We start from the raw sequence: 21281 nt of genomic DNA, 5'->3' as shown, positions 1-21281 counted from the left end.
ACCAACAGGACTTTAAAGAAGTGATTCAAGAAGAAGTGGCCTTAATTCAAGTGGCCACAGCGTAAAAATATTATTGGTAACTAACTTACAAGACTGTTGAAATGTGTAAAACAAAATGTGTGACCATCTTCAAAGTTATTTTTAAATAATTATAAATAATGAATTTTTTTCACTTCATGTAAAAAATGATAAAGTAATACTTTTTATTGATTTATGGTGTACTTCTAATCGTCCAATTCACTGTCACACCAATTATGTAGTAATATGGTTGGAAATAATACTGGGATTATGATTCATGGTTCAGTTGAATGAATAGTAAAAGAAGACATTTTTAGATTAAATTGTGAATCTTTCACCAAAAAAGCATGCAACAGTTTACATACTGTCTATGATTGAATAAATTAGTGGTAAAATTGTATAAGACTTGAAAATGAAAACAACGATTATATTTGGTGTTGGTATATATATATATATAAATTTTTTAGTGCACATCAGTAAACAGGTAGGACATTGTAAAGCAGCTTATGTTAGAAATATTAATAAATTACTGGCCAACTTAAAAGATTTTCTACCAATTCATTAAAAATACTGTAAAAGATTTTCTTTTAAAAATAATATTATTCTGATCAGTGAGTTTTTAAATAATACTAAAGAACATTTAAATTTCTGCATCTTCATTTTTTACAATGAATTGTGTGATTTATGATGCAAATTAATACAGAGACAGTTCTAAAGAAACTTTCTGTGCTGTGTAATTATCTGGGCTCAAAAAACGCATAGATTACAACAGAATTAATTCTAAATTGGTTGCAATGTGTATGAAAGTGTAAACCAGGTAGAGTTTGTTATGAAACATTGATAAATTTTGATGATAGACAAGCTGTTGTGGCCATATATCAAAATAAAACAAAAATGTGATAATTGTGTCATAAATGCTGTTGGCATGACCAGCTGACTTCAGCTTCTAGATATTGATATTAAAAAAATCAGGTAAAGATCATTTATATTTGAAAACAATATTTTATGTTAAGTGAAATTAAGTTGATATTGTTTACAGTTTATTTAATGAATATTATCCATCTTTTATCTGTAATTTTTTTCATATAAATAGATTTTTTACTGGACTCTTTGTAAATATTAATATATCTTAACCCTTCCACTGCTGATAATGAAATGAGGATATCACTCAACATGCTGAATTTACTCTTTTTAGACTAAACTGAAATTATTAAAAATACTTGGACCTTAAAAAATGGACCATCCACCAACATATGGTGTGAACTGGAGATTGAAAAGTCATGGTTCCTTATCTGCCATTTTGAACACACAACTACATATGAAATGATCCCTTCCATTCTGTTAACTTGAAGTACCTTCTTTTATTATTATTATTATTAAACTGAAATATAAAAAAAAAATGACTACAAATGATATTATTACAAGTAAAAATCACATCAATGGCAATGAATTCTAGCAATCTAAATTTTATCTAATGGAAATTTATCTTACCTTCAGGAATGTAACAACCTCTTCATTTTTCAATAGCTCGTGCTGTAAAAATAAAAAAAAATGATAAAATTACTTTTTAACAGCAATAAAAATTAAGTAACATCTTTTTATGTGAGATTACTTCGACCGTGATTAACCTGAGAACCAGAAATCTCTTGTTTAATAGAAATTTCAGTAAGATTCAACAGTTAAGATGGTGTGTTAACTTTTAGCATACTGGCTGTGTTAACTTACTATAGATAATTTGCCATAAAAAGACATTCTTCTGTTTTAGATGTTCAAAAGCAACGGTTTGGAATAGCATACACAGTTTACTGAGAGGGATAATGAACTGTGACCTGATAATCAAGTACGGCAAAATAACTTCCTATATTTTCAGCGTTAAATGAAAAGCCACAGTAAATGTTAAATTCAGTTTTATTTTTTGAAAGAGTATAAAAGAAATTTTTTTCGTGTAGTTTTACAAACAAGTGTCCAAATGGTGGCCTTTTTGTTCTGATACACAATTGTAATTGAGTTCTGAGGTCTGCATCGCTCGAGTAGATATTTGCAGCAAAATTTCTTGGCATACAACTTTCAGGTCATCAATAGTTCTTGGTCGGTGTTTGAATTCTTCAGCTTTAGGGTAGACCTTCATAAAAAAAGTCGCATGGAGTGAGATCTAGCGAACATGCAGGACATCTGAATTCTTCGCATAATAAAATTAAGTACCTACAAACATTTCTGTTCAAACTTCTTCTCGAAGTATGTCCTGTGGCCCCATCCTGCTGAAAACACACGTTCAGATTTTCAAGTTCTCTGAGTCTTGTCCCCAGAAAGTTGGAGCGTATCAATATGCTCCACTTCCACTACGCCTCTCTCCTTGAAAAAAAAAGCCCAAACTTCATATGAAACAGTAGCACACCAAACAGTAACACATAGACTGTGGTGGGATCTTCATAAAGCTGTTGAGGATTTTCTTCTCTCAGTAACAAAAATTCTGCTTGTTAACATATTCAGACAAAAGAAAATGAGCATCATTTATTATCAAAAATGCATTTTCTGTAATAATTTGAAGAATATTTTCAAACATGCTTTGTTGTTTTCTCAGCCATTTCTACAAACCTCTTGTTATGATCATCATTTTGTACGAATAAAAATTCAAGTCTGGAAGTGAAATTCATCTCTCAGTTTAAAGCGACAAATGCAAAGCAGGAGCATGTTTAATGACCAAATGTCTGGGAGAATATAATACTGATTCTCTCATAAATTTGACCATTTTCTGGTGTTCAAGGACTTCTGATCCTTCCAGGTGGTTTTCTTTTTAAAGCTAAACCTGACAGAATTATTAACCCATAATAATATTGTTTTATGGTCTGGAACTGAGGCACTTTGACCAAGCATGAATTGTGTATGTAAGGTCCTTTTTGTCAAAATAACAGGATCATTATTTTTGATAAATGTTTCAGCAACCGATCAACAATTTTCACCTGTCCAACTCATAACGGTAACTAAAATGATGATACTTTGTATCACTGAGCACTCAAGCCCTCTCATCATCGGCAAGGTCTCACAATTCATAGAGGGAGAAAATCAAGGTAAGGTAAGAAATTGAAGAATATCCTCTTAAAATAATTAAAACATAACAATGACTGAAGAAAATAATATGTTAAAGTAGATGTTAGAATGCTTACGCATAATTAAAGATCAAATTTTATTCAGGGACATTAGCCAATAATAACCTAAGATTTAAGATTTAAAAATAAATCATATGGAAAATATTTGTATGTGCAGTAAAGCATTCTTCATATATTATTATTATCTTTTTTTGACAATGAAATGCGGATGTTGGAGAGAAAGCAGAGGACAAAAAGTAAAGATGTTTAAATGAAACATAATAGGAGAATACTAAAATAACTTAAGTCAATAGTTCAAATTATTACAATTAGATAACACAGAAAAAAGAACAGCTTAACAAAATTAAATTAGGAAGAAGAGGAAAGAAAAAATGTAGCAGAAGGGAACAGAGAAGAAAGGAGAATGAATGAACAGGTAATGGAGGGAAAATAAGTGTAGACAGAAGATAAGGTACCAGATTATATACTAAGGTAAAGGGTTTATTAAATTTGAGAATGAAAGGAAGAGAAAAAATAATTATCAAAATATTAAACAAAGGACAGTGATAAACATTTATTAATTTTGTAAAATCTCAAAATTTTGTGATCTTATCAAATTAAGTAGAATACATGGACACATTTGCTATGATGCATAACATCATGTGTAAAATAATCTTTTTTGTAGTCATAATTCAGTTGACTATTTTAATGCTATTATACTGACATATGTAAACAAACTTACCAAAGCAGCTCCATTTTGTGCAACTCTGAAGTTTTCACAACGAGATTTCTGGACAGAAAAAGAAACAATAAAGATAATAATGTAAACGGGTTAAGCAGACTATAAAATCATTATTAATAGTTCTTTTAAACTAGACACATATTACAAATTTGGCAACCTAGTAAACCAAGTAAAGGACATATTTTATTAGGAGCGATGATGCCTTTTGTTTGAAAATAACAGAATAAAGGATTTAATAAAATTTTGTTTTTATACTAGAATAAACTGCAGTGAATGGTGAAATTGTTAGAGAAAGCTTTGGAAGAGGATGTTATATTGACATCAAGAACTGTACGCCCTAAAATTCTACAAAATAAACAACACTGACTAAATAGTCATCCATTCAGTATTAGAGAAGTTTTTAAATGCATGGGAATCTCTTATGCCTTGTGCAAAACAATTTTGATTGATGTTTTGGAAACTAGCAGCAGTAAAATTAAAATTATAACTGCTGAATTTTCAACAAAAATATCTTTTCTGCGAATTGCTGATGACTCATAATTACCCAAATGTCCTATAATAGGTGACAAAGTGAGTATATGGTTATGATATTTAAACTAAGGTTTAACTATCCCGATGAAGAAACTGAAGATCCAAGGCCAAAGAAACCGTGCAAAGTTTGATTGAATGTTAAAGATTTCCTTGCTGGTTTTTTTTTAATCATTACAAAGGCATAAACCATTATGAATTCTTACCGCAAGGTTGGATTGTCAATAAACAAGCTTTACTTTGCAATTTTATAACATTTACATGAAACAATAAAAAAAAAAAACAACCATAAATTTGGGCAAACAAATTATTGGATTTTTGATCAAAATAATATTCCACCTTAGACCTCAATATTAATTTGTGATTATTTAGTTATAAATAACATCATCATATTGATGCCCGAGAACTCCATATTCTCCAGACATGGTACCCTGGAACCTTTTTTTGTTCCCATTGATTAAAAGAACATTAAAGGACAATGACAGATGAAACAAAGAAAGAAATCACTAAATAAATTAAGTCTACATAAAATAATGTTTTTCATAAATGCTTTGAGGATTGAAAGAAACGCTGGCACCTGAGTGTATAGCATCTGATTACTTTGAAGGGGGATAATATATAGAAGAAGTAAATTTTTTTTAGATAAAAGTTAAAATTCCTGTTATTTTTTTATTACACTTCATATTTTAGCCACGCTATTATAATAAGTACTCTATAGATTTCATTATTTCAACAAACAAATTTTTTTTTGTTCAACAATGATTTTTTTTTACTATTGAAATAAAAAAAAAGAAAAAACATCATTTGAAGCAAGGGAATTCCATTAAAATTTCAGGGATCTGTACTTCCTTTAGAAGGGAATAAATTCTCATCAAATAAGTATAGAACAAAGTATGTATATAGTTCATTTACTAATCAACTGTCTATAAAATGTTTTACATTGGAACATTGTGTATGACTGCTTTAATTTTTTTATGAAATATTAATCTGTAATTTTGTAAAGAATGCTTTTATAGTTATTTAAAATAAAAATTAAAATAATTTGTCAATAACAGAATATTTTTTTATTATAATTAATAAAACCACAATTGATAAAATTATTTTATTTATTTATTATTATTATTTTTTGAAGTTTAAAATCATACTCTGTTGAAATATTAAAAAAAATATTACTGAAATATTTGTTAGAGGCACTAATAATATTTTTAAAAAAGAATATATTTTTTTATAGAGTTAATTTTATATTTATCAAATAAGTGTAATTTTTACTATAGTTTTATCAGTTTTATATGCAATGTTGTTAAATTTAATAATACTTTTTACTATTTGATTTAGAACACTTCTGATTTAGTGCCTATGATTCTGAGGAATGCATTAATTGTGATTATCAAATTACGATTTCATTAGCAAAGTTAATACACAATTTTTTAAATAAGACAAATATTTTATCAAATTATTTTATAGTTTATATAGAAAAGTTTACTTATTAAAGATTTACTTTTAAATAGATTATTTTTGTTCAGTCGTAGATGCAAAGGAAGTGAATCTCTATGATCAGTTAATCAAAATACTCCACTAGGATTACGATTGCCAAATTTCAGCTTTATAACTACTTGAGAAACGGAACAACAATTTGTCGTGAGTGAAAAAGTTCAGTCTAGGATTTCCATTACTCTAACTTTTTCAATATAAACTTCACAAACCTGATGATGAATATCAACTGGTTTAAAATTTGGGTAACTGCCCTAATTTCACAGTTGGTGAGATTCTCAATTGACTTGAACATTTTAAAAGATTTTTAATCAATAGTAAATGAACATCACTGTACTTGAAATGGCATCTATCGAAAGCCAACGAATCACAAAATGTGGCAAGCTCAGATTACGATCACAGCACGGAGTGGTGATAGAAGTTAACGATATTTACTTACCAAATACCTCATATATTTGTATAAATAAATATTATATCAAAGTAATCACAATTACTACAACTAAACAATATGAAGAAGTTTTGCAAAACAACTCACCAATTCAGAACTTTGTGTGGTTTCAGTACAATCTTTAAACTGAAAAAATGAAGATAAACTAAAATTAGTAAACACTTTTTTAGAAAATAAAAATAAAATAAAATTTTACCATTAGATTAATCTGAAAGTTTATTCTAATAAAAATTATTTTCTTATTTTTATTATTAAATAATGATGAAAATAATGCTTTAGAATCGTTTTTAGATTTTGAAAGATTTTAAAAGAATCAATTAGATTTTATAAGTTATGTTGTCAAGCTGAACCAGCAAGTCTTCACATTTGCAGTAACTCTTTTGCATTCTGGTCTCCTTTTTGCAATAATACAATATCATTCTTCCATCTTTATGACGTTCTTAGTATAATATTGTACAGCTTTTAGTTTTTTCTACTACTTTCTACAGTGAGATGTACTGCATAAATGCCAAGTTTATGCTCAAGTTTCCAATCCCTTGAGCAGAAGTAGCGTCTTATTAAAATTTGTCAAGATCTTCATCAGCATGATCAAATAGATCACATGTGATTTGTAGAAGGTGCTTGACTTGCTTAAAGAACAGTATTTTCTCAAAGCATCTCAACGGAGGAAGCATGCAAATGACTTGAAACAATAGTCAAATTTAAATTGAATTTTTTGCTTTTTGATCTAGTCTAAATTTTTTGATTACACCCTGTTAGATTTCACATGAAGTGTTGTTTTACCAACCTTTTTTTTTTGAATTATTGTAGACATTTTAATATAGCATTAATCTGTTTCTAATAAATGCTTACTCAGTTTTGAAATCATGTGATTTAGTTCATTATTGCATTTTTTATTAATTCTATTTTAAGCTGTAAGATAAGATAATGTCAATTAGTGAACAGCTTTGGGTGTATTTTAACACTGGATCAGAGTATATGTATAACATCAATTAAATCTGCATGAATAAGATCTTAGTGTCAGGAAAAAAGATCTCCTTGGCTATTTGGCAAAAAGTACAAACTGCACAGAAAAGCTCCAGCAAGTTTCAAGAGATACATAAAACAAAATTATTATTTTTTGTATGATGTAAATATTTTTATTTTTTTATTACCTGCTTCAAATAAGTCACAACATCCTGAAACAGAAAAATAAAAAGTACCATGTTACTAAGATTTCCATAAATCAAGTTACAAAAATTAAAATTAAAATCACTGCATGTATTCACTACTTCTCACTCACTTTACTTCTATAATATCACCATCATAAGATTTGTTAATATCTATCTAGACTCTTTCAAAAAAGTCATGAAAACAATAACAACTGACCAGTTTACATTCATAGGCTCAAGTTATTACAGAAAACAGATTGATAATTGAGTAAACACTATGTTTTTGCTTGCAATGGTCAGCGTTAAAAAGTTTTAAAACTACTATTCAACTTTCTCAAAACTCATTTTATAATGCCTTCAATCACTCTTGTGGCTACATTCAGAGATTGATGATGCTGTTCTCATCCTATATTTATAAATTTAGTGTATAAAGATACAAATATTTTTTTTTTATATATCTGTCCAACATCAAACTTGTCAATAGCAGTGGTTTTGTGAGCGAGAAAAAATTGGCAAACATTACATGTATTTGCTATGGAGAGATTTAAAATGTTCATTGTATTTAAGTTTGAAGCTGTTGTCTTATTTGACCAATGTAAAAAAACAATGGGCAATTGGAAGAGATTTATATATTGCAAAGGTAATGTTTGGTTCACATACAAAAACATTGTTCTGTGTGTGATGGTTTGTTTTGCTTTTTGTTCTGAAAGCCACACAACACATTCTATTCAGATTTTTTTAATCAGTGAGTTACTTTTCTGAGTTTTTGATTATGTATGTTAATGCAATGTATATTGTTTTTTTAATATTTTTTTAATTTTTATGTATTAATGAGTTAAATACCTCTTTCTGAAGCTGCTTATTTTGTAGCGTTGAGTTCATTTAACATGAGAGTCTACAGATCATCCTTCTATAAGCAAACACTTTATATGAAGTCAGGTGGTTTGAAGTATTATGAATAAAAATGTCAGTTACTGTTTTCTGTTTATTTTCGAAGTGTATTGTTGGCGGTTTTTTTTTCATAAAAGCAATTTATTTGTTTATTGTGCCTGTTATCAACTAAAGCTTAATTTATTTACACTCTGTGTGTATGTCAATAGTTGTTCACATTGTCTTGAATTGCTCAGGTAGAATTGACTATCACAACCTTCATCAATAAGTAGATATCTGTTAGCAAAGTATCACTTTGTGAACACGTTTGTTGTTGATTATGAACATTTGTTTTACATGTTGCTGAAAGAATTCTACAGAATGATGGAGTGAGATGCTTTATTTCCAGAATTTTAAGAATATTCCTTTTCCATTACTTCAAAAACATCCAATACTAAATTTATAATTAAAATTAGAACTTACTTATTATTTTATAGTCAGATTCGATTAATTAACTGAATTTTAGAGACGTTCAAATTCAGTAATATGATCTCACTGATGATACTAACCACTAACCGCTAACCCGGCCAGCATGTTTAGTGTCACATCTGTCAGGTTACTGTCCATTTGTAATCTAAAGACCATGAGCCAATAAAGTACAGAATCTGTTAAAACAATAATTTCTTTGGTGAGTAATAGAAAAACTAAAATTTATTTTCTGTATAATTCTGCAAACAGTCGCAGTTATACACTCTTTAAAAGCTTTCACTGTAAATGTTTTGGGCAAAGTAATTTAATATAAAGAGATTCCTTTGCAAGACATTACTAAAAATAATGAATGAACTATAATATTTTTTTAATATTTAATTTAATGAACTTACACAAGAGCTTCCACTTGTATTTGTATTTGATTGAGTTGTTTCAGAGATAGTTTCTACAGTAAGTTTTGAACTTGAATTTTTCTGTTAAAAAAAAAGAAAAATGTATTAAAGTAGTAAAATATATTAATATACAAAATAAACTTATAATAATTACTAAAATAATACAGCACAAGGAAATTTCCTTTTATAAAAATGGAGAAAGTGCAGAACTAGACGGGCATTTGAACTATTTAAGTCATAAACAGCATATTATTAAAAATAATCATAAATAAAAAAACAAAGATTAAAAAGAGATGTAAATAATTTTAAATTTGCTCACTTTCAACAAAATGAATGCCAACTTAAAAGAAATCTGAATTAAAAACTAGTATTTTTTTCCGTTAAGTAAAATTTGATTTATAGAAGTCAATGCCAAATTAATAGTCGGTAAAAAACTAATAAAATACCCAATATTTGTGTTTGGTACTTCTAATTGGTCACAAAAATCAGTCAAACACAGAGAGATTTATCCTTAACATAAAGCCAAAATGTCTTTCAAATGTTGTTAAGAAATCCAGGTTTATTACCTCGGATCTCAGAAACTGCGATAATGTTTAGAACAATGAAATTTTTTTGGCTTACCTGATTCTTGGTTATGTAGGTGAAAGCCTGTAACATAAATAAAATAAAAATAATTATCTAAAATACATTTTATTATTCATCATTAATATTATTATTAATCTGATACTGTAATTTTGTTTCTATTTGTTTTTTAAACTTTGTGCAATTAAGCTGAAACGGCATCGCAATGGCAATAAAGATTTAAATGAATTTTGATTATTATTTTTCAATTTAATTTGCCTTTAGAATTACTGTCTTTAAATCATATAAAAAACAATAATTTTAAGTCTGTGAGTAATGAACTCAAAATTTGTAAGTTTATAATCAATCATACATATAAGACAATAGATAAGATGATTTTGTAATTCTAAATAATTATTTTTTTTTTAACCTTAAAACAGAAAAATAACTTTAAAGGAAAAAACTTCAAAAAAGGTAAAGTCAAAATTAAAAAAAAAAAAACAACTGAACTACCTTCAACAATTAAATGTTTGTAAAAATTAGTATTACATTTATTTCGGTTTACTAATCTGCAGCCACAAGCATTATCATTGTTTTAACTTTATTACAATCAGTGAGACCCAGTCTTGGTCTTTCCGTCTATGAAATTTAAATGAAGTGTAAAAATCCATGAAATACATCCATGTAAGCAATACACTAACATTAAATCATTTCCATAAACAATATAAGTACCCTTATATAAATTTACTAGCAATGTATTTGTCAAACGCTTAAATAGCAAGCGACTGAAACCGTATTAATTATATTGTATTATTATACAAATTATTGATTACAAGCAATAACTTTTTTCTAGGGTTATATTATGATGAACTTTTATAGTTCTTCATAGTTCTTTTATAGTTATGATGTAGAACTTTTATAGGGGTAGAACACTTTTATAGTTGAATTCCTTAATACTAATTCACCACAGGTAATGAAGTATGGATAATTGTAACTGCATGAAAAATGCCTTATGAGACCAGAATTCAAACACAGAACATTCCAGATGAAAGGCAGAGAAACTACAACACTAGACAGTAAACTTATAGCAATCACTATTTCATTTCCATTAAGTGCCACAGTAATGCTAGTATGTGACTTGACACGAGTCATTAAGCACTCCTGATAATGGAATAACCATTTTAAAGTACAACAAGCATCCCATGTCACGGTTGCTAGAAAATGATAGGTGAAGTGGTTTCCAGTTGCCTTCTTTTCTAAGACAAATATGTGGCTTCACGTCACTAAGCTCACTAAAGTGCAGAACTACGAATGAAATCTTGATTCTATTTACCACAGAGGCTGTCAGTGAAGTGAAAATTATTACTCTCAGCCCTGAGTGGTGTCTCTTGTTCCCAGGTGTTATTACAAGCATACAGTCAAAAAAAAAATGAACAATAGTGCAAAGCAACAGATTAATGTATAGCTTTCTGTAATAGACAATCATTAATTATATACATTGCTATAATTTAGTAAAGAATAACTTATAGTTATTATATAATAGTAGTCAATTTATACAGTTTAATAATAATGTTACTTCTTAATTGTTCATCTCACTCGATCATTTTCAATCATTGCTACCACTTTTCAAATTACAAAAGAAAATACATTATGCGATATATTACGTTCAAAATAGAACTATTAATAAACACTTCCCAGAAACCAAAACATCCTGACACACAGTAGTTGTCTTAATATTTATGACAATTTGACACCTTTTCATTGAAAACCTCATATTTTTTGTGATAATTTATTTTCATGATGTAATCAACAGACCGGAAATAAAAGTATTTGAATGGTCTGCATATCATTTTGGTTTTTGTCAAAAAAAAACCCTCAATACATGGGTTTCAAGCGCTACAACAAACTTTCACTTATTTATTGTATACATAAAAACGTATTGTGACGGTAATAAACAAAAATGTAAAATATTTTTAATTTTTTGAGTTTAAATTTCATGTTACTTTAAATATTTAACAATGACTAAGATTAATAAAAAAAAAAATTCTTTCACTTAACGTATATTTAAAATATTCAGCATGTACGATTATAAAAACAGATATTCTGGCTTAATGGACACAATGTATTCACAAGGAAGTAACAGGATGATAATGATAACAACAATTTTTTAAACATTTAATTGTTGAAATTGTTGTTTCAATAAACTTAACAATGATATAAAAAATAAACAATAAAAACCTTTAATAAAAAGATGTATAAGCATGAAATGATTAAACACAAACTTAAAATTCTCCACAATTGTTTCACTTATTTTAAAGCACTCAATTTAATTATTAAATTTTAAATTGTTAAAAAATTTACTTACACAGCTGAGCCTACGTGGTTGTTTTTCAATTTGCTGGAAAATACACAAACAAAAATATTGAAGTAAATCATTACCATGTTAGAAAATAAACATTTATTATACTTAAGTAAAAACAAAATTTTTTCCTTAACTACACTACACTGATTACATACACAATTCATTTTGGTCTATTTATTTGCATCACCGGTTAATTGGCTGGTTTATTGTTATACTCCATTACTCTATTCTGAACTAATTATTTATCTCCTTACATCCACATCAAGTATGTTTTTTTTAATTACATTCCTGTCTTTATTGTCTCCAGTTTTAAAATATATACATCACTCTAATATGCTAAATAAACTAAACTTCATAATCTCATACAACCAACGTCCTTCTGAGCACTTCAAAACCCTTCAATTCTTTGCTCTGATATGGTCTTCATTAATTAATGCTACTGCTTCTTCCATTTGCAAAAATACATAGCTGTAGTCTGAGACTTTTATAACTGAACACAGTGTGACAATTGTACATCCCTGTCTCACTCCTTTACCGATAAGAATGTGATTTTCCTCATTTTTTTAGTCTTCTTATAACTACACATCTATTGTACACTTTCCATTTCCTGAAACTTTTAAAATCCACTTTACATTATTAAATTACTTCTTCAGAGATGTCTTCATTCTTATCAATCCTACCTTGCAAGATTAGTTTAAGTGGCTAAATGACCTTCCTTGTCAAGATTTTTGATTTTATTTACTTTTAAACTACCCTTGCTATTTTTTTTTTTTGAAAATAAAATGTTAGACAGATTGCTCTCATATGTATTTGTTTCTGCTCAATTTGGTATTTTAACAATTACATTTTCCCTGTTTTAAACCTGTGTGTACTTCTGCAGTCTCATAAACTTTACATACTTGATCCTACGTTTCTTAAATAGGATAATAATTGTGATACCTTCTTACACCTTATTTTTGTTTAAATCAATTCGAGCTCTGATCAAAATATCACCATTCTGATCCCAAAATATTACCTCCTGTACAATCATAATTTATTTTTGTTTTCATAAAACTTACCAAATAGATTTTCCCTTCTGCCAGTCTGCTAGCCTTTTAAGTTTACTGTTTTAAAAATTTATATGAATGGGGTAAATTATAAAAAAAAACTATATAGCAACCGCAAAAATTTACACAAATGTGATTTTATTCAGTCAAATAATTAGGACGCATTAATTCAACAGAAATGAAAAACATTGCTTACATTTGGTGATAACATATATTTGCCTACTTTGTAAATGTTCTTTTTTTTTATGAATGTTGTGAGCAGAAGAATTTTTTAACATTTCTGTTTTACTATTTTTATAAATTTCAGAAAAATAACAATGCAAAAAATTACTGTGTATTAAACATTTTATAACAATTTCTTTATCACACGCAGAAGTATAAAATACAAATATTTTATTGTATTATTCAATCATTAACTATTATTATTCCAGAAAAATATTTTTTTTAATAATTATAACTGTAAATTTTAAGCTATCCTTTTAGTCAATAGTAATATACCTTAAAATTTGGTAAAGTATGAAGGCAAGTGGAGCGTGCCAGTAATAATCCTGGTTAGCTACTAATGTTGGTTTAATGGAAATTTTGCCACAATATAAATGAGAATTTAGCGGTATTTAAATCTGGATACTACATAAATCTCAACATATGATCTTATACTTAAATAAAATTTAAGGTTTTGAACAAAAATTTTCTGAGTCCTTCATCTATTAAGTTCCTTTGTAAGGTAGTCCAATAACAATTTGTAATTAACATCACTTCTCATCTCGGATATGATAAGTAATACTTCTTAACAAAATATTTTTTATGGTTAAAAATCTTACCTGATTGATGTAATTAATAAACTCTTCATGATTTTTGATATCACCCTGTAAAATAAAACAGTAATATAAATAATAACAGCAAGCAGAAACAATATATTTTAGTTAAAAAAAACTTTGCTGAGATTCTTTTAAAACAAGGTTTGTCTGACAACTGCAAGTGTTACCTGTCACTTAGCATACCAAGGAATAATATAAATGCAACAATGTATCACTTAATAAAGCTGCATGTAAGGGTATTGTTATCTTTGTTTATGGTACTAAAGTTTGAATCATTGAACAAATATATAAACCATTAGATTTATCATAAGAAATTATCACTAAATGCTTTTTTAGTTAACAAAAGAGAATATCATATCTTATTCACTGTATTCATAATTAAGCCATTTGGTGATTAAGAGGTTCTGAAAAATTTCAGCTAGAAACTTAAAATTAATTGGGTGTACAGTTAATGGAGGCTTGAAACTATATGTATAACAATGTCAATGTCATATTAAATTTTATGTGTAAAAATAAAAAAGTATTGTGTTCAAGTTTATTTTTCTCTTTTATTGACACTGATTCTAGTTTTATAAATTCCATATTTTTATGTGTCCTTGTCGATAATTAAAATAAATTTTTCTAAATCACATCAATTATTTCTATTACCTAGTTTAGTTGAGTTGGTTGCTTATTTGGGCTGCTTAAAATTTATACATAGTAGTTAACATTTTTGTGCATATTTCTTGTTCTTCTAAAGATGATTATAAGAAATGCTTATAGTAATGCTTAGTTATATTTACCAATGTTCAATATTTTGTGTGCACATTTGTAGAGGCCAACGAGGTGTGATGTGAAATGTAACTGCTCTAAGAAAAAGTTTTTTTTAATAATAAACAACCATATAAGTCTGAAGAATCAGTCATGAAAAATAGGAATAGCTACAGTGATCAATAGGGTTTCTAGCAATGAGTTAACGCTCAGTATCATGACTCAAAGCATAATAAAAAAAGAATTAAGAAACGGTACAGCGATAAAAATACTGGATAATAATATGATTTTTGGAACATGGAACATTTAAATGGTCAATGGCAAGGAGTTGTGCAAGTTGGAAATATTGAGAGTTGAAGAGGTTCAGAAAAAGGATAACTGAATGAAAACATTGAAAAATAATTGTATTCCAAAATATTCAGGGAAATGAAGCTAGGGTAATGAAATCTGTAGGAACAGCAATGATTTCACATAAAAAATATGATGTTGGTCAGAAGCCATTTCACCAATACTAATAATATTTCTGCAGTGAAACCTGATGATAACAAAATAAAGTTTAAAAGAGTATTCTGCTGCGAAAAAATGTGCGGCACTTAAAAATGTTATGGTGTATGTCTGAAAGGGAGGATAAAGGATTCAAAGAAAATAATGGAGGCAAAATCATAAAAGACTAGAGCTGGACCCAAAACAAGATTATTGTAGAGTGTAGAAGGATAAGATAAAAAAAGAAGCGATGATAAGGGAAATAACCAATATTCTGTTGATTAGGGGAAATAAGAAAGAATGTGCTTATACAAAGGGGACTAGGATAGTTCTGCGACATGACAGAATGGATCATCACAGGTGGTTACAAGTTAGCATGTGTTTAGACAGGTCCCAACCTATTCTGTAACTGCTCAAGTCATCAGTGTTCATATGCTTTTTAGCTGTGTTAATGAATAGAGGTAATGATGTCATTATGAGCAAAAAATAAATATCAGATAATTTTGTGCTTCAATTTTGCACTGGGTTATATATGGATCAGTGTTTAGAACAAATGACTTCTACGCTTGGAGAAGATTGTCCTCATTGAACTACAATACGTAGGTAAAACTAAGAGTTTAAAACAGCAAATTTTGGCCTTGAGGACGCTCTAAGATCAGGTTGGCCATCTTTGTTCGTAACTATACGGAGGGAAACAATGCTGCAATACAAAAAATGCTTCACATAGACAGGCTTGTATGTGGATACCAATAGAGGTGTCCTTGGAAATTAATGCACTAGCAGATTTTGCTCTTCTGCTAATCACCTTCAAGTCAAAAAGCTTTGTACCCTCTGGCTGCTGCATAACTTGGTCAGATGGAACATTGTGTGTCACGGTGCAGTGAAATACTGAAAAAGTTTGAAAATGGGAAATCTCCCTAATTAAACGGTTTTGATTCCCATGGCTTTTGAAAATCCAGATCAATGAAGAAGAGAATGGTGGTTGTATATTTAGCGTGAGAAGAGTTTTAGAGTGATTCGTGTTGGAAACAGAAAACAGTTTAAATGGGAAGCTGTCGAGAAGTTTCGCCGAAACTCGAGGATGGACAGCACATGGTTTCTTCACCACAATAACCCTCCAACACACTGCACAAAATTTGTCCCAAGTATTTGGCCAGATTGGAATAAAACTATTAGAGCACGCCGAACAGTTCTGATCTTGCTTCATGTGATTTCATCCTACTCTCCCAGATGAGCAGACTGAAAGGAAGGCATTTTACAAGCAATGATAACTTCCTAAGGGCTTGGGAGGATGAATACACCCAGATCTCTAATGGAACATGGCAGGGTATCTTTGAAGATGGGTTTTGATGGATGGAAAAGTGTGCAACATGTGATGGAATTTATTTTGAAAGATTATTAAAAAAAGTCATGTTGCAAAAATTTTCTGGTGTTGGTTTAATTTGGATAAAACTGTCAATTTTTTATGGAAGTTGATTAATACATTCATAATTTGTGAAAGACATTTGGTATAATGCCACTACTCATACATATATCATCAGTTGATTTAAGCATATGTAGTGATTACATATAATGTGAATAATCATGTCAGTTGGGATAGTTTTTCTTACTTTTTTTTTTAACCTTGCTTACGGTATAATTTAGATATATTGTAAAATATATGAAACCATAAGATCAGATGTGTTTTTACTATGCTCTAAACAGTAAATCAGGGTAAGTTTTGCTGTTAAGCGAGAGTAGAGTATGATGATGACTTTCTCACATAAAATAATCGGCCAGTATTTTTTTCCCATCATTTAGTGTTCTTTTTTTGTCTTCAATCATTTGACTGGTTTGATGCAGCTCTCCAAGATTCCCTATCTAGTGCTAGTTGTTTCATTTCGGTATACCCCCTACATCCTACATCCCTAACAATTTGTTTTACATATTCCAAACATTGCCTGCCTGCACAATATTTTCCTTCTACCTGTCCCTCCAAAATTAAAGCGACTATTCCAGGATGCCTTACCACTACTTTAATAAGGCTTATAAATCTGTCTCTTCTTTTAACTATCCACATATTGATATTTATACAAATGGTTTTTTTTTCTTCATCGATTTGCCGCAACACCTCTTCATTTGTCACTTTATCCACCCATCTGATTTTTAACATTCTCCTACAGCACTGCATTTAAAAACTGCTAATCTTTTCTTCTCAGATACTCCGATCATCCAAGTTTCACTTCCGTACAAAACTATGCTCCAAGCACATACTTTGAAAAATCTTTTCCTAACATTTAAATTAATTTTTTATGTAAATATATTATATTATATATATATATATATAAATAAAATAATAAATTATATTATACGATAAATAAGATAGATAGATTATGTTATAATTATAAGATAAATTATAATTATATTATTTCTGACTGAAGGTTCGTTTTGCCTGTGCTATTCAGCATTTTATATTTACATTTAGTGTATAAGCAATTTAACTTTTAAAAAATATTAAAAATAAAACTTCTTGAAAAGATCTTTCTTCTTTTTTACAAACTGTTTTAAACTAAAAACTATAAGCTTATTATTAATAATAATTTTTCCCCATCAGTTATTAGCACAACAATATCAAATATAAAACATGATAAGTATGTTGAATAGTTCAATGTAAATGTAAGTTATATAAAACAAAAATATTTCTATATTTATTAAATATTTTCTATACTCACTTTGTACTCAGTCATTTTCTATAAAACAAAAAACAAACAAAAATTAGATATCTTAAAAAATTTTGTGACGAAACAAAATATATTTCATTAAGAATTTAAAAAAAAATCATCATGGTTGATATGTAATTTTTCCCGTTGCTAACAAAAGTATATGGATAAGTTAATATGCTTTATGAACCAATACAAAAAAACCTGAAGATTTTCAATTCATGTTTCCTTTTGCTATTAATTTTTTTATGCTAATGCTTTACTCTACACCAAAGATAGAATATATATATTTATATCATAGTTACATGATTTATGCACCCACACAGTGAAATAAAAGTTACATAAAGATTTAAAATCTACACCATTCTGTTAGGAAATCATGGTTTTCCAGTTTGTAATAATTAGTTGTTATAATTCTTATGCAATGGTTGTTCAGTTAATTTTTTTATATGTATTGAGAATAATGACCATTATATACACAAATCAAGAATGAGTTTTTGTTGGTTGAAAAGTAATACGGATACTGCTGCCATCCATAAGCAATATCCCACATTATTTCCTGATTCTCCAGTACTCTTATCAACATCTGCTTAAACTGAATGTTAAATTTATTTACTGAGGTATAGGAGATGCTCTATAATCAGGCAGGGAAGCCTATAACTATGGTACTTAGGAAACAAAAACACGTGGAGGCATTAATTAAGAGTCTATCCAAACCAGAAAAACAATAGCTACTAGAAAAGCTGTTAAGCTTTAAATACGCAGAAAAAATTTACATAAAAATTTAAAGAAACTGAAGATAAAGTGTTATCATGTAAGACTTCAACATGCTTCACATTGAATGCCTAGTATACCCACCATAATTACGATGTTTACTGGTCTGATAAATTGCATTCAATATTTATGAAGACTTTTAATATACTTGGAGATTTTGTTTGGTACGGACAAAAATTAAATGTCAGTATCTTATTCCTTTGACAGATGTGCCACAAATGATTAAAACATGTTACAGAATATTGTTATTCCAAGCTAAGTGCAATTTTTAATAACTTTTTAAGTCTCCTGATGCTGGTATAAAGCCAATGCTTCTCTAACAATACCTTTTTAGTTTTTGACACTAAAAAAGATGGATTTCTATTAACATTATTGTTAATATTTACATAAATTCCACAGACTGATAAGGTTATACTTGACAGAATATACACAGTTGCCTGTTATTTTATTTACTTCAAATTGTAAACAATTTTTGTTTTCAACAATCAGTTCATTTTTTTAACACTAATCATCACATGAAAGACTTATTTACCAGTCAAGACTAACCAGTCTTGACTGTAAAGTCTGTCTTGACTTTACCAGTCTTGACTGTTTACAAGATTATGTTGGATGCAATGCATAACAACAAATTCCACTTTAATAAATAAACACTGCTCCACAAATACTGTACATACATTTAAAAAGAAATTACAACCATAAACAAAAAGTTTAAATTTATTATAATTAAAATAAATTATAAATTTTATATACTAGAAACTTACACGAAGATATTCAGCATATTTCTGGTTCTTAACTATGTTTTTCTGAAAAAGAATCACAAGATTATTATATTTAATATATTACATTAAAGAATCAAGTTATACAGCAGAGACTCATACTCAAAGTTAGAACGCACAAAAATTAAAAACTTTGAGTAAAAAGACTCTGAAAATAAATAGTAATAACCTTTGATTAAATTATTAATACTAAAAAACAGTTGGATTTAATATAAGAACAAACAACTTTAATGTACTTTTACTAAAACTATAATTAAATTTAATAATAAACTAATTTTATATAAATCTAAATAAAATACTAGGCAAGCAAATCTTCTCAATAAAAGGTAAAAGTGAGATGCATTTTAAACATTTTTACAAGGCAATCAATCAAATCTGCTGGAAAAAAATAATGAATATATTAAAAAGCCTAAGATTAGACTTAAAAGTATAATAATATCAATTAAAGAATAGTACATGAATCCGAAAACAGTTACGAAATTAGGCTAGGAACAAACTGAGTGATTTGACTAAGAAAGAAGAATAAGTCAAGAGTTTTGATAATTCCTAACCTTGTTTAATATGTATGTTGAACATATGATAAAAAATGATCTGGGAAAAGATGAAGGAATCAGTACAGGAGGAATGAAAATATATTGTATAAGGTTTGCAGATGAAAAGGTTTATTTTTTAGAACTGTAATATATTCAACAGAGATTTCAAAATTAGAATACATTATGATAGAATGTGTAATGAAGGTGAGTGTTGAATAATGTGGAAAAGAGAATATAAGCTGATGAATATCTACAAGAAGAAAGAATTGAACAAATAAAATTGTATCAAATGTTCATATCAAATTAACTATAAAAATATAGTTAATTTGATATGATGTTAACAGAAGATTGAAAAACTGAAAGAGTAATAGAAGTTATGGTAGCAACGTCTAAAAACATTTAATATATAGAAAGAATTATTGTGTAAGTAGATGGAGTTTGACATGAGAAAACGTCTCATGATTATTTTGCTTGAAGTGTATTTCTGCAGAGATGTTAGATATGGATACTAAGAAAAAAACTACGACTCAAGATTTTAGAAATGCAGGTATGGACGAAGTTGAAGAATATTAAATGTATAGACACAGTGAAAAACTATGAAGGAATGAGGAAACTGAATGAAACTGAATGGGACAATTCAGAATATGAAAGCCAACTGGCTGGACAAGATATTAAAAAAAGAATTGATTAAAACAGTGCTAGAAAGATCAGTAAAAGGTGTAAAAAAGAGATGTTGGAAAATATTAAATTAAAGATGATCTAAAAGGAATAGGATCTATTGAGAACTCAAAGTTTCATGTGAATGTCCCTTCTGTCTCAGAAGAAATTAAATAAAATTAATTGAATACAAGTTACATGCAGATGTACATGAGCTTAGTTAATATTAAATAATGCATCAATGTACTTAATTTACAATATTATTAGTTTTTCAATAAAAGCAAGGAAGTTCTTAATTTAATCCACAAGATTTTCATTTTATATATTCAAGCGTTCCTCTTAGACAAATGGATCAATGGATCAATTCCAATGATAATATTTTTTTATTTATTTTGAAGACAAAATTCCACTGGTGGTCCAGTTTAAGTCTTTTTACAAAATTACACATATTTTTGAGAGAAAGGATGTCACTGACAATGAAACAATGTCTACATAAACAATTTGATGATAATTTTCAATTTTTTCAATCGTCACTGCTTAGAATTATAATTATTATAGCACAATAATTTGCAATCTTCTGTAATTCTGACATTCAAAATATTTTCAT

General features: G+C 28.2%; 1 protein-coding gene across 2 annotated transcripts in view; it reads right to left on the bottom strand.

The window, feature by feature from the left end:
- LOC142332001 (uncharacterized) overlaps positions 1-21281 on the bottom strand; it is a 279107-nt gene that overhangs the window by 41922 nt on the left and 215904 nt on the right. For both annotated transcript variants that reach the window (XM_075378056.1, XM_075378057.1), the window contains 10 exons: positions 19470-19511; positions 17947-17964; positions 14006-14050; positions 12142-12174; positions 9837-9863; positions 9216-9296; positions 7468-7491; positions 6401-6439; positions 3847-3894; positions 1510-1551 (listed from right to left, as the gene is read on the bottom strand). In XM_075378056.1, the coding sequence (XP_075234171.1) occupies positions 1510-1551; positions 3847-3894; positions 6401-6439; positions 7468-7491; positions 9216-9296; positions 9837-9863; positions 12142-12174; positions 14006-14050; positions 17947-17964; positions 19470-19511 (399 nt within the window). The remainder of the gene's footprint in view (positions 1-1509; positions 1552-3846; positions 3895-6400; positions 6440-7467; positions 7492-9215; positions 9297-9836; positions 9864-12141; positions 12175-14005; positions 14051-17946; positions 17965-19469; positions 19512-21281) is intronic.

The sequence above is a fragment of the Lycorma delicatula genome, chromosome 11 (genome assembly GCF_047948215.1).
Source record: "Lycorma delicatula isolate Av1 chromosome 11, ASM4794821v1, whole genome shotgun sequence".
Taxonomy (NCBI): Eukaryota; Metazoa; Arthropoda; class Insecta; order Hemiptera; family Fulgoridae; genus Lycorma; species Lycorma delicatula.
Note: the sequence above shows the minus strand (reverse complement) of the source record. Positions and strands in the feature narration are given on the sequence as shown.